The sequence below is a fragment of the Vulpes vulpes genome, chromosome 14 (assembly GCF_048418805.1).
Source record: "Vulpes vulpes isolate BD-2025 chromosome 14, VulVul3, whole genome shotgun sequence".
NCBI lineage: Eukaryota > Metazoa > Chordata > Mammalia > Carnivora > Canidae > Vulpes > Vulpes vulpes.
In genome coordinates this window covers 121509720-121523799 of record NC_132793.1, presented here as the reverse complement: position 1 = coordinate 121523799, position 14080 = coordinate 121509720, and the positions used below count along the sequence as shown (strand labels likewise).

General features: G+C 39.3%; 1 protein-coding gene across 1 annotated transcript in view; it reads right to left on the bottom strand.

Annotated features, from left to right (window-relative positions):
• TMEM156 (transmembrane protein 156) overlaps positions 1 to 14080 on the bottom strand; it is a 53274-nt gene that overhangs the window by 12704 nt on the left and 26490 nt on the right. The window contains exons 2-5 of the mRNA XM_025997689.2: positions 11412 to 11681; positions 9734 to 9994; positions 6326 to 6445; positions 4858 to 4941 (exon numbers count right to left, since the gene is read on the bottom strand). Coding sequence (XP_025853474.2) covers positions 4858 to 4941; positions 6326 to 6445; positions 9734 to 9994; positions 11412 to 11681 — 735 coding nt within the window. The remainder of the gene's footprint in view (positions 1 to 4857; positions 4942 to 6325; positions 6446 to 9733; positions 9995 to 11411; positions 11682 to 14080) is intronic.

Below are 14080 nucleotides of genomic sequence, written 5' to 3'. Positions count from 1 at the left end.
CAGGGGCCTGCCTCCCTTTGCCTATATCTCTGCCTCTCTCTCTCTGTATCTCTCATGAATAAATAAATAAAAATCTCTTTTAAAATAACACAAATAAAATAACAGTAGTGACAGCCGGCACAGGGAGAGATGTGTGGTGTTATGAGGGTAAGAAGGGAAACTGACCTAGACTCGGAGGCCCAGTATAATTTCTCTGAGGAAGTGTTTGTGGAGCTGAGATCAGAAGTGAGGGCTGGCATGAGCTAGACAAAGGCAGGGTAAGAGGAGGGGAGATCTGCAAGGAGAGGCAAGGGAGGCAGGATGGTCCTGGCGAGGAGAATCTGTGCAAAGATGGAGAAGAGGTTGGTCTGTATATGTTTTATCATCAGGTCTTCCAGACCTTGCGCAAAAGGCCATCACATAAAGGCATCCAATGAATGAACAGAATAAATCATTCTATTTGGCCTGTAGATTCTCCACACTTAAGAAATTCTTTCAGCATACAGAGTCACCCTCCGCAGTCTGCTCTGTTATCAAGCAGATGGCTTCAACCTTTACTGTTTTATGAACCCAAATCTGTACTCTAAGAGTCATAAATATTATAGTTAAGCAAGTAAAAATTAAATTTCCATGTTATTTTGCTTGGTTGTTGGACATCTGGCATGGGTAATTTATCTTCTCCTCTGCTGGAAATCGAAACGGATTTAGTCTTTATTATGCTGGGCATAAACATGTTGCAAATTATAATTTTACATTGCCATTAGTTATATTTTGGGGTAATACAAATTATAGGGTCATCCACTTACTTTTGGCATTTAGTAATTCTCTTTCACAGTAAAATTCCATTTTGTTTGCTTCATGGTCCCTAAGAACCCACTCACATTAACTGCAAAAAACATTTCACTAAAGCTGAAGTGTTACTTTGAGGGTGACTCACACTGTCACACACAAGCTCCTACAACCTTATACAACGTAGGGAAAAATGTTTCATCTCAGTTTCCAATGTTAAATGTAAAAGAACAAGGTGAGTTTTGATCTGTGACTTGAACCAGCAGGGGTAAACTCCCCAGTGCACCAAAGCCGGTAAGTGCCGTGCCGGAAAGCCCGCTGGACAAAACTGAGTGTGAACCCTGACTGTGCCAGGAACTGGCTGTGGGTCAGTTACTAAAACTCTCTTAGTTCCAGTTTTTCTCATCAGGAAAAAAGTAAGATTCTTGTGAAATAAAATGTGGTCTATGAAAGTTGCTTAGTGAATGTTTATAGTTTAACCAGATTTCCCTTCTCCTAATGCCACAGGGTAGGTGGAGGGGTGGGGGGTGGGGGCGTATAGAATCTCCTTAACCTTGACATCAGCTCTGTGAAAGCGGAGACCGTGCTGGGCTGTGCCACGGTATCATCAGTGCTTAGCGTAATGCCTGGCCCTTAGTCAGTGTCCAACAGATTTTGGTTGAATAGTTGAAGGTGAAGAATTTCAAGTTTTAAAGATTTCACCATTTTCAGTGGACATAGAGTGGAGAGATGAAGTGAGCCCCTTCACCAACCCATGCAGCAAGAGTCTGTGGAGGCTCTAATCCTAGAAACCTGGTGTCATAGAAACTTAGTTATTGGCAATCCAACAATGGGGACATCTCTGGGGTGCTCTCAAAGATGCAGGAAGCCAGAGGGGCAGATCGTCCTTCTCCCTGCTTCCTGGCACCCAGAGTACCAATCCGTGGCCTGCACTTAGTCAGGGCTTGCAATCCTGGACAGTGATGCAAAGCTGAATGACCAAAGGATAGATCTGGAAGCTCCGAGGGAATGTCTAGTGGTGGTGATACCAGCAGAGAGGCATTCTCACCGGACCATTCCCATCATGACTTTCATTGTACTTTTGGCTGCCTGGCCTCCCTTAGCTCCTGTTCATCTTCAATCTCTGAATGCCTAACATTCCCGTTGTTTCTATGGGTTACCTGCTGGTATTCCAACACGTTTCCTTTCTGCCAAGCCAGCCAAGTTGATTGCTATTGTTTGTATCCGATTATTGGGGTCCTAGTCCCCTGCTCCTGCTCTTGACTCTGGTCTCCCAATGTGATCAACCTTTAAACACTGTTTCTAGGGATATATTTCAAATTTACTTTTGCACAGTTCTCAAAATCTCTTCTTCTAGACAGTTGATATATTCCATGATTCTTTAATATCCTTGGCAATTCTATAGGCTTACATAGTCTTTTCTTTTTTAAGATTTTATTTATTCATGAGAGACACAGAGAGAGGCAGAGACATAGGCAGAGGGAGAAGCAGGCTCCTCACGGGGAACCCCATGCGAGACTCGATCCCAGGACCCCGGGATCACGACCTGAGCGGAAGGCAGATGCTCAACCACTGAGCCACACAGGTGCCCCAAGTTACATATTCTTTGATGAAGTTGAATTATGTCTCTTCTGATCACTCTCTCTTTTCACCTTTCTCAAACCCCAAGACTCATTCCTTGCCCATCTGCTCTTTTTCACTCTATACTCCTTTCCTGTTAGGCTTTATGTGACTTAATAAGCTTTTCTGGTGCACACACTAACTACAGTGCCAGATATTATGCTGGAGACAAGGATCCAAAGCTGAAAAAAAGAGAGTCAGCACCTGTGTGAAGGTAACACTCGGCTGAATAAAATGTAGATAAATGCCAAGGCAGGCAACAGAAGCCATCACGCTTCTCAGAACAAGGAAGGAAACATCAGAGGCATATAAAAGCTTGGGATTTGATTCTTTGGGACGTGGCTTTCTGCAGCCAGGAGACCCACGTCTTCTGCCAGTGGTCACTGGACTCCGGGCCGCGCCAGGCACCGTGCAGCGCCAAGGTCAAGGTCATCTCCCTTTATTTCTCTCCCGTCTTTCCAGGGTGTGAGCCCATCTATCTCTGAGTGACAACACTTCCTTTGTAATACATGAACAACTGGAGAGACATTCTGGAACATACAGCCTGAGACAGCAGCAAGCTGCTCCACTGAATGTGACAGTAGTCAACTCCCTTTGAACTGGTTTTTTTGCACTCATATTACTGCTTTGCCAGAAAACCAGGCTGGCACGTTTTTTCCTTCCATTCTCACTGCTGCCTGTAATCCATCATTACAAAGAGAGGCCTTAAAAACGGCACTCGAGGGAGACATTATTTCCTTCCCATTTCTCTCTCAGAAAGAGCAACTTATAATAGGAGGGGGGGAAATGGCATTCAGGTTAAAGGATTATAAATAACAAGAAAGAATCTGCTTCTTCCTGCCCCACCCCTCCTTAAGATGCTAAGCCTCAAAAGGACTCTTGATTTTTTTTTTTTTTAAAGTCTTTCCCCTCTTGGCTTGCTCGAAACATTAATATTATATACCTGGTGATAAAGCTCGAGGATTTTTAGTGAGAGCTGTTTAAGGGAGCGGATGGCCAAGACCGTTTCCTCTGCTGAATTAAAATCAAAGGCTCATAAAAACAACTTGTGAGGTTAGCCTTGTGGTTAGCTAGTACTTTAAATTTGTGATCCCCCTGATGATATGAATTGACAGGGGGACTATTGCCTTTTTCTCAGACGAAGCTGCAGTGCTCAAAATTATGATTCAAAAAGAAGCAGGACCAGGATTCCTGAGGCCACAGAAAAAGCTCAACAGAACAAGGTTATAACGGTGCGTGAATGTCAAGGCCTGGGTCCAGCCACAGAGAGGAGAACAAGAGGAATGGCATTTTTTTTTCCCCTATAAAGGTGAATTTGGGCATTTGAAACAACCTGCTGATTTTCATTTCATTAATCAAACAGAACTGTCACTGAGCACACAACACTTCCATCAATGGTCCCCACATTTAGCTGGTATCAAATGACTACTTAGCTACCGCCTATTATCAGCCACAGGCGAATACTTACTGCTAATGCTGAGAACAGAAAGTCTGATTTTTTTGTTTTAATTGAGTTCTCTAGGTACATTCCATCTGATTTTTCCTCCAGCTCAGGGTTGCTGAGTCGCTGCTAATTTAAATAGGTGAGAAAAGCCTCGGGAGCAGAGTTTCCAGTGAAATGCTGTGCACATGTGTATGTGGCTGCAGATGCAGCTGTGGGGCGTGGGGGGTGGGGACTGGGCTTTGTTCACTTTCCTTTCATTTTTGGAAACCATTCATACACCCGACCTGAAGCCTCCTTATCTGACTTCTCAAAGTGTGAAGACGACTGCTCACTGGCTGTACACAAGGAGCTGGAGAAATTATCACTCATCATGCTGCGGTTTTTCAAAGAGCTGAGGATATGATGTCTCCCTGATGAAGAAGAGGACTTTGCTCGCGTCACATTCTCCCTCTCTCCCTTTTTAATAGGATGTGACAGCTTGAATTCCGAAGGAGGCTTCGCAATTAGGAGATGGAACCACAGCGTCTGTGCTAACAGCTCCCTTCGCTGCTCTAATTAGGGTTCCCCCTTCCATTCCTCTTTCTCGGGAGAGGACAGGGGACTTTTTAATTGGGGCTATTAGAAGTTCTCTTTACACAATGACACCCTTTGCTAAGTGAAAGCTCCAGCAAAAGCCATGCCCACTCTGCAATTACCTCTTGCAATTCTGAGGAATAATGGTATCTTGTCTCATTTAAAAATAAATCTGAGGCTTCTTCCTTATTGCTTTCTCTCCTCTGCCCACTCACATGAATTTCTTCTTGCCAATTAGGCAAACTTTCCATTATTTAAGGAGCTAGTTTTGATCATAACTGTCCCCTGATAATGAGACATATTAAACTCGATTTCATTTGCCCGCAGCTCCTTTCTTCCAGATACAAGGCTAATTTAAAGGAGCTCAGATCATTCGATCGTGGGTCTATAGTAAAATGGTGAAGCACTGGGATTTTCAAATCCATGCTCTGCTGGCAGGCCACAAAACTCACCTGAAATAACCTGCACGTGCAGTGTTCGCAGTTTCTCAGAATCCTGTCCTCGTAAGAGAGCAGATGTAGGTTTGTATTTATGACCTAGTCCAAGAAAAGAAATTAAATATTTAAATGAAAAACAAGCACATTCTTAATATACATTCCCCATGTTGATTCAAAAGGTTACTGAGGAAAATGGGCCATTTACAATAGAGCCAGGAGTAACAAGACATTAAGGGCTTTCCTCATTAAGTGGTTTTCCATGAGCAAACACAGGTTCTTTCTAAAACAAGTGGTTTCTCCACGACCGCCAGTGCCATCATGCCATCGCCTCTAATGAAAAGCACCAGGTCTTATGTACAGAATATTATATTATTTACATTATTATATATACATAGATATTTACAGAATATTTAATGCATATTTAATATTTAATGATTTTAATGCCCTAAATGGTGAGACATGTTTCATTACTTCATACATTTGGATTTGTGAGGCAAGCCTTCAAAAGCCACTAAGCCCGTCATTTGGGTGGATGCTTATAGGGATGTTCACTCCTCACTATTGGTTCCTTTCTAGACATTTTCTCTATCTGGCTTCTATCTCTCTTTCCTGATATGCAGTTATATGGCAAAATAGATCAAGAAACTCAAAACTATGCACTAAGGTATCAAGGACAATGATTTGAAACTGCTCTCAGAAATATCTGCAACAGGGGCACCTAGGTGGCTCAGTCAATTACACATCTGACTCTTGATTTGGGCTCAGGTCATGATTTCGGGGTCGTAAGATCGAGCCCCATGTGGGGCTTTGTGCTGGGTGTGGAGCCTGCTTAGGATTCTCTCTCTTTCTCTACCTCTCCCCATCCCTCAGGCCTGATATTCAAGCAGTATATGCATGGGTACTTACTAGTAGTGTCAGTATATGCATAGGTACACACGAGAAGGGTTGGTATATGTGTGCGGGTACACACCACTAGGGTGACCTGAGTAGTTTACAGTCAGTGTCCATCCTGATAGGTGGATGCCTGTGTCATGCTAGTTAAGAATTTTAGTATCATCCCTATTGCCTGATTCCAATGACACAGTATACCTCTGCCCAGCCAAAACTCTACTGACACCCTTATACTTATTAAAGATCCATTCCCATTCACCCTCATCACCTAGAGCCACTCTGTTTAAGATCTCCAATTCTGAAATTCTTTATCACCACTCCTTATTCTTCTACCTGTCTTCTGTCTTCACATTCATTAAGCGTCTGCTCAGCCTTCCCCCCTATTTGCTTGTCTAAGTAGAGAAAGACGCACAAAGCTCCTTGAGTGCCAATACTGTGTCTTACTTATGCTTATATTCCTTAGGTTACCTAGAACTGCCACTTATAGTAGGTGCTCAATAAGTGATAAATTGAACCTTAAAAAGAATGTAAATCTATAAATAAGACCCTAAATGGATTGTCCCAAACAATGGATTTATCCCTCAATACTTACTCTGCCATTTCCACATTCTTCTGTGGCTTTCAAGTATTTTATGGATAGTGAGGATGAGAAAAAATATAATAACGACTAGAACTAAAACATACCAAGTCATCTTCATGGAACAAGTGAAATCTACAAAGAAAAAAAGTACTATTAAAATACAATAAAAACACACGCACACACACAAAAAAAATACAGTAAAATGATGCAACAGAGAGAGGCCTTATGGTGGAGTAGTTGTGTTCTACTACATATTCTGGCCTTAACTGAAACACTGAATATATGATCATCTCTGTTATAGGGTCATTTGCTATCTTTATTTCTTCTCTGATATGTCAAATGATTGTATTAAGTGAAGAAATTTGACCAGAGAGCTTCCAGGGATCCCTCTAATTCCGAAATTGTAGGATTAATTTCCATTACAAATTATTTATGTTGGTGATAGTTTCCTTGGGGTTGCTATCACAAAGCTAAGACTACAACAAGCTGAGTCCCAGAGTCAAGGCCATTTGTAATTATGGCCCTCAAATCGACAAAGATATAGTGAGTGTAAGAAAGATGTAGAGGAAAGAAAAATACAGAGAAAAGGTTGGACTGAGCATATGAGAAGCCAAGGCACATGAATAATCAGAACCCCCCTTCTGCATGGACTCTCTGCAACGATCAGAGCAGGTGCACACATTAATTAAACATGCCGTTACCCTAAGTAAAAACTCGTTCATTCAAATGACAGTGAGGCACACGGGAAGGATAGTCCCCATCCAACAATAGCTTAGCACCATCTCCTCTGGTCTCATAAAGATACACTGGCCAGTGGACCTAGGAATCAGTGACATAATGAAAGGTGACCTCGCCATGTCCAAGATATAACTGTCTACTGTCTTCCCAAGCCACCCTATGTACCCTCTTTCTTGAACACAAAACACAACACTTGCTTCAAAGTTAGCAGGATATATAACTTGTTTATCCCCTTGGATGATTGTCCTTGTGGGGTTCACTATTTGGTTACCCCTTTCACAGGACCTACCCCCATGAGCAGATGTACATTATATAGCCATCCAACATTTATTTAGAAAAGAGGCTAAATGCTAAAAAGGTAAACGTTGACTGGGATGGCATCTCTCAGTGTCCCCCAAATCATCCCATGCTATTCAACTGCAAACTTGCATTCCTTGCTCAGCAAATTAAAAGCCTGCAGTTAATTGGAATAGAAGCCTTACAGTGCCAGCAAGAGCCATGGTGGGCCAATGCTCAAAGTGTTGTTGGGCACTGATCAATCTATGAAAAAAGAATGACACATTCACCAACTTTATCTAGCAATAGCAGAATGTGTGCAACTGGGGCCAGGCCAGCCTGTACAGCCATCAAAGCACTGATGCAAATGCAGAAGAGTGTCTCTCCCACATCCCATGCTGCCTACCTATCCCCCATCCCAGCAGTCATCTTGGAGAGAAGCAAGGGTGAACAGACAGGAATCTGAAAAAAAAATCTGAAGAGAGAATTTAAATTATTGTTTCAGAGTAAATTTACCAAATTGGACTAAATTTACTTTCACCTGCTGGGGGATAGGGCTTTTAAGGGAGATCAAATTAGTCTCTGCACAGCAGAGTAAAATACACATAAATGTTATATCTTCTACATGTGGCAAATAGATATACTTTTTCCAGAATACAAGACTATATGTTTGTTTATACTGTTATCTTTCTGAATTATGTTAACTACTATTTCACTTTGACTAGCATTTATGGATTTTTTTCATTAACACAGAAAATTCTCTTGAAATCATAATTATAGAAATGCTTATTTTTACTTCATGTTTTAGAAAACATAAAAAAGCAATTCGATGGATACATGGAAATAAATATGATTTTTAATATTTGTAATCTAAACCTCTTTATCTTTCACATTTCATCATTGTCACCATCTCTATGCAGTCCTTCCAAACCCTACCTTCTAACCTCACTCCTAAACCCAAGAGAATTGACCTCTGTTCAGATCATCTCAGATCCTCCCCGTATCTTACACACATACACACACCTTGAAATAACCCCTAATTGCAGATGCTGTACGGCCCTGCAGACTAACTCACAAAAGAAATTCCTTTGAAGCCTTATATTTTACTTTAAAAATGCATACATATTACATAGTTTATTTGCTTGAAAATATATATAATATTTTTAAAATAATTACCTCTATAGGAGGACACTTGATGGGATGAGTACTGAGTGTTATACTATATGTTGGCAAATTGAATTTAAATAAAATATTTTTAAAAATAAAAATAAAATAATTACTTCTAAAAAATTAAAGCTTTTAAAAAAGCACTCTAAGGCAATATGAAAGGATTCCATATGTCTGGAGTATCAAAAAGCTCAGCAACTTACTCTACCATAGCTTCTGTTACACTGGACACACTTCCTGAATTGTTTGACATTCATCTACTTTTGCGTCCCTAATGCTAGCACATTGCTTGCCATACAGTAGGCACTTATTAAATGGTTATATCATAAAATAGTCTTCAAAAATAGATTTTATAGGTAAAGTGGGGCATACTGCTTAGTGGAAAGGATCGATTGTGGTAATTCCGAATAGGGTGCCTAGGAAGCTAATAAGCTTTAGTAGTAAGATATGTGTGATGTTTATCTTTTGCGCTACTACCTTTCCCTCAGAGCTATCCAGTGACCCAAAATGCCTCATCTGCACACTGCCTATTTCTATGGCTTTACATCAAAAATCTTTATTTAGGGATCCCTGGGTGGCGCAGCGGTTTGGCGCCTGCCTTTGGCCCAGGGCGCGATCCTGGAGACCCGGGATCGAATCCCACATCGGGCTCCCGGTGCATGGAGCCTGCTTCTCCCTCTGCCTGTGTCTCTGCCTCTCTCTCTCTCTCTCTGTGACTATCATAAATAAATAAAGATTTAAAAAAAAATGTTTAAAAAAAAATCTTTATTTAGTCCTGGTTCTCAACTCTAGAAGACATAAGTCTATCCAAAGTAAAATTTTAATAGCCCATTCCAAGGTACATGGATATTTACATTTAAAAATAAATTTCACCAAAAATAAATAAATAAATAAATAAATTTCATCCTTTAATACTCTGTGACACTATGAAGGTGTCATAGTGTTACTTCAAGCACAGCTAATAAGCATGTCCAAAGTTTACTCTGAGGTCTTGCTAGTGCCCCTCAAATCACAACCCACAGATGCCTTCTCTGTTTCTCAGTACAGATCTAGCTGTACTCAGGAAAAACAAATTTTGAAAGAAAAAATATAAACAGGTAAAAAGACTAGCTTCTTTCTAGTCATATTCATCAACAAAGTCTTCAACTATTTAACTTTTAATGAAGTTAATGTGTTAGTTAAGCTTTATTTGATTTTGTATCCAATTCTCTTTTCCCTCTAACTTCCTTAAGTACTTACTTTTGACATCCATTTCTAGGTACAAAGAAATGTATGTACAATTGTTCAGGATTTCCATAGTCCTACAAGTATAGTTCCTAGACTTTTCCTTGGGTGGATCTTCCTCCATGATTGCTAACCTTCTCATGTGGGTTTTTAGATTACAAGTAATGTTATATTCTTCCAAGGGATCAAATGTAGGAGCTGCAGTGAAGTTAAAATGTCGACAGGGTGAATGAAAATCATTTGCCTTCACTTCTGTTGATCCTTTCATGGTAAGAACTAGAAAGAGATTAAGAAAATATTATTTGCAAAATAGTAATGCATATTAAGAAGACACACACCACTCAAAACTAAATACCATCTTTCCTCTACAGATAAAGTAGTGTTTACATTTTTTTTTTAATTGTGAAAACCAGGTCACAGTAGGGTTGAAATAGAATTGGAGTATCTCAACAAAATAGAGACCTTTCTCTGAGGACTTGTGGGACAGATTATAATGTTCCAAGCCAGAAATGTCCCCATTATGCCCATTCTGAATCCCTGGCCAACCAGAGAAGAAGGAGAAGGGAGACAGAGGGAAAGAAAAGGAAGACAAGGAAAGGAAGAGAAAGAATAAAATGATTGCCATTGTGTCAAGACACTGAGTTTCCAGGTGGTATGTTATACAGCCATAGCAACAGGCATAACTTATCAATGCAGTGTCTCACATTTCACTTCAGAGAAGTAGCATCTGTGAGTTACCAACCCTCAAAACACTTCCCAGTTCTCTCTCAGCATAAAGGTTTATCACCTCAGCTTACTCTCTGGTGAATTTGACCCAGAACCGTGCAATAGTTACAGCACTACATGAGCAAGAACTCAGAAGAAGATCTTTTGTCTTTTATCCAAATTCCATGCCAAGAAATCTCATTCCCATCCTGAAAGAATGGGGAAAGATGCCAATATGGAGTGATACAGAGGGCAATTTCACTGAATAGGGTATAAATAATAAATTTGATGCTTGGGCCTGAGGCCACAAGTATATTTTATGACTACAAATGAGTCATTTAATTTCTCAATGATGAAAGCTGATTTAATTTAATTAAATAACATATATTGATCTCAAAATAGATGCAAGATTCAGTTAGACATTACACATAATACATGGTTATTCTTTCGTTTGTTTATTCATTAAAGAAATATTTATTGAGTGCCTAATGGCAGGCATTATTCTAAGATCTAGATATATCGTGAATAAAGACAAAGTCCCTAACATCAAGTGGCTCACTGGACAGTTAGACAAGTAAAAAGACAATTCATACACAGTGGATAAATGTTAGGCAGGAGAAGGTACAAATGTATCAAGGATTCAATGACCTCTTAGGAAATCAAAGTTTGATTTTACTTGAGAGCCTACAGGTTTACTTAGAATTTTTTTTTCAATTAAAAAAATGCAATACCTCTGAAGAGAGCATGCTAAATAATCTTTTAACCATCAAACATACATAAATTATGGTGGCATTTTGATATCTTTTAAAAGTAGATATTTTGTTTTAGATAAACTAAACCAAGAACGAGTAATATCCCAAAGCCCTGCAAGTCACTCACCAAAAGCCACACTGCTGAGTGTTCTGATACTATTGGATTTAAAATTATATCATTATTTTTTTAACAGACTAAGGTAATTTATTCTTGATAAATTCTATTATCATTTTACCTTTTGATGTTCGTTCCTGAGAAATAAAATCCATGCTCTTTTTGGACTTACAAGCCAAACACGGAGAGCACATTTTGAATTCACCTGTGATGCCTTGGCAAATTCTGGTGAAGTTTTGAAAGTTGGAGTGATTTAGAAAGATTCCCATAATAGTCTGAGTTTCTCTTACTGGTTTCAGAAAAGTCACAAAAGAAAAATTTAAAGAGGGGACTGAATAATTGAAATTAGGTTGTAAACATACTTCCAGACATGATAGCTCCAATATATTTCCTATAAAAGAAAAAAAATTGTTTACTATGAAATGAAATACTGAGGTTTTGTCATTCAAATAAATACACAATAAGCTCCCAGTTTTTCTTAGATGGATACAGTATATTTCAGTTTGTCAGTGATATGACTTTGTTTTTACATGAATTAACAATATCTACTTCACTTAAATATTTCCTTTTAAAATATGTAAATATTCCCTATTAATTTTCAGAGACAAGAAAGAGATATTCTTATAAACCCTAACATTTTGGGATCCCTGGGTGGCGCAGTAGTTTGGCGCTTGCCTTTGGCCCAGGGCGCGATCCTGGAGACCCGGGATCGAATCCCACATCAGGCTCCCGGTGCATGGAGCCTGCTTCTCCCTCTCCCTCTGCCTATGTCTCTGCCTCTCTCTCTCTCTCTCTCTCTCTCTCTCTCTGTGACTATCATAAATAAATTAAAAAAAAAATTAAACCCTAACATTTTAACCATTCTCTCCTAGGAAAGCTCTAGAAGCCAAAAGTTCAACATCAATTTAACTGGTGTGAAATCTCGGTGTTTGCATTGACCACCATTCCTTTTTAAAGCTCCAGGGAAGGCTCTGTTCTTTGTTCCTCTTCCAACTTTTGCTGGATGTTGGCATTCCTTGGCTTGTGGCCACATCCCTCCCGTCTCTGACTTTCTGGTCACGTTGCCTTTTCCTCTGTATCTCTGTCTTCTACTCTTCTGTGTCATATCCCTCTGCTTCTCTCTTATAAGCATCTTATATGGGACACTTATGATGGGATATAGTTTCACCTGGATAATGCAGGATTATCTCCCTATCTCAAGATCCTGAAGTTAATCACATCTGTGGAAATCTTTTTTCCTCATAAGGTAACATGTACAAGTCCCAGGCATTAGCACATGATATCTTTGGGTAGCCATTATTCAACCTACCTGAACCTCCAAAGATGAAATGTAACAAGATGACATCATAATTTTTATTTTTGTCTGAAGACAAACATCAGATATGGAAATGATGATACAGAAGAAAGAGCACTGTATTCAAAATATAATACAAGGACTCCAGTCATTAGGCAAGATACTTGGACAATTAATCTCCATAAGTCTTGTTTTCTCATCAGCAAAATAGAGGAAAGTAACTATAGATCCCACTAACGTCATAGGCTTATAGTAGCTTCAAGTGTATGGTACATATGGAAACATTTTTTAAATTTGCACAAATGTGTATTGTTTAAAATTCAAACCTATCTCTATAGTCAGTTGGTTAAGCAACTGACTCTTGGTTTTGGCTCAGGTCATGATCTCATGGTCATGGGATCAAGCCCCACCTTGGGCTCCAGCCCCACATTGGGCTCCATGCTGAGTGTAGAGTCTGCTTGAAGATTCTCTCCCTCTGCCCTCCCCCCACTCATGTATGTGCATTCTCTCTCTAAAATAAGTAAATAAATCTTTTTACAAAAGATTTTATGTATTTATTCATGAGAGACACACAAAGAGAGGAAGAGACATAGGCAAAGGGAGAAGCAGGCTCCATGAAGGGAGCCTGATGTGGGTCTTGATCCCAGGACCCCTGGATTACCACCTAAGCAGAAGGCAGATGCTCAACCACTGAGCCACCCAGGTGCCCCAGTAAATAAATCTTTTTTAGAAAATTCAAACCTATATTCCAAAGTGAAAATTGAAAATTCAACCTTCATTTAGAGTAGGATTATCTGTGATCCAATTCACACAAGTAATTAAAGCTCACTGTATAAAAATCCAGAATCCCTATTTGTCAGTGATGATCATTTAAGGAATAGGAAACCTCTCTCTCAGGTATTCCTAGTCTGACAATCATTTGCTAGTATGAGAAAATAACTCACATGCTCAATTGTACCTTTATGTGGCTTTCTTTACCATTTCTTGTCTAATCATATAGGGCAAAATAATTTTTTAAATTTTTTCTAAGTAATGTGGAGCACAATGAAAGTATCACATTAGTTCTTACAATGATTACTGCTAGTCATACAACTTGGTTCAATCTTAAGAGTAAACCAGGCTATTGATTGGTATTAAGGAATTTTTTATTTGTGGAATTTGTACTCTAATAGTAATTCCTTAAGTATCTCATTACGATTATTATATTTTTATTATTTAATAAAATGAGAAGCTCATTACCAGCCCTCTACATTTGAAGTTGTTTCTGTAATAATTCACATGTGATTTCCAGCTACAAACACGTTTCATACTTGAGTTGCTGTAAAGGTTTTTTTGGGGGAGAAGATGGTATTTTACTCAAATTCACAATTTTATGTCTTAATATATTTATAAACAAAGTAGATAAACAAAGATCAAATTGTAACTAATTTTTTAAACAATTGTCTTCAGTAATAATATCCCAGGAAAGAGACAGAAATGTACCATCTGATGGAACT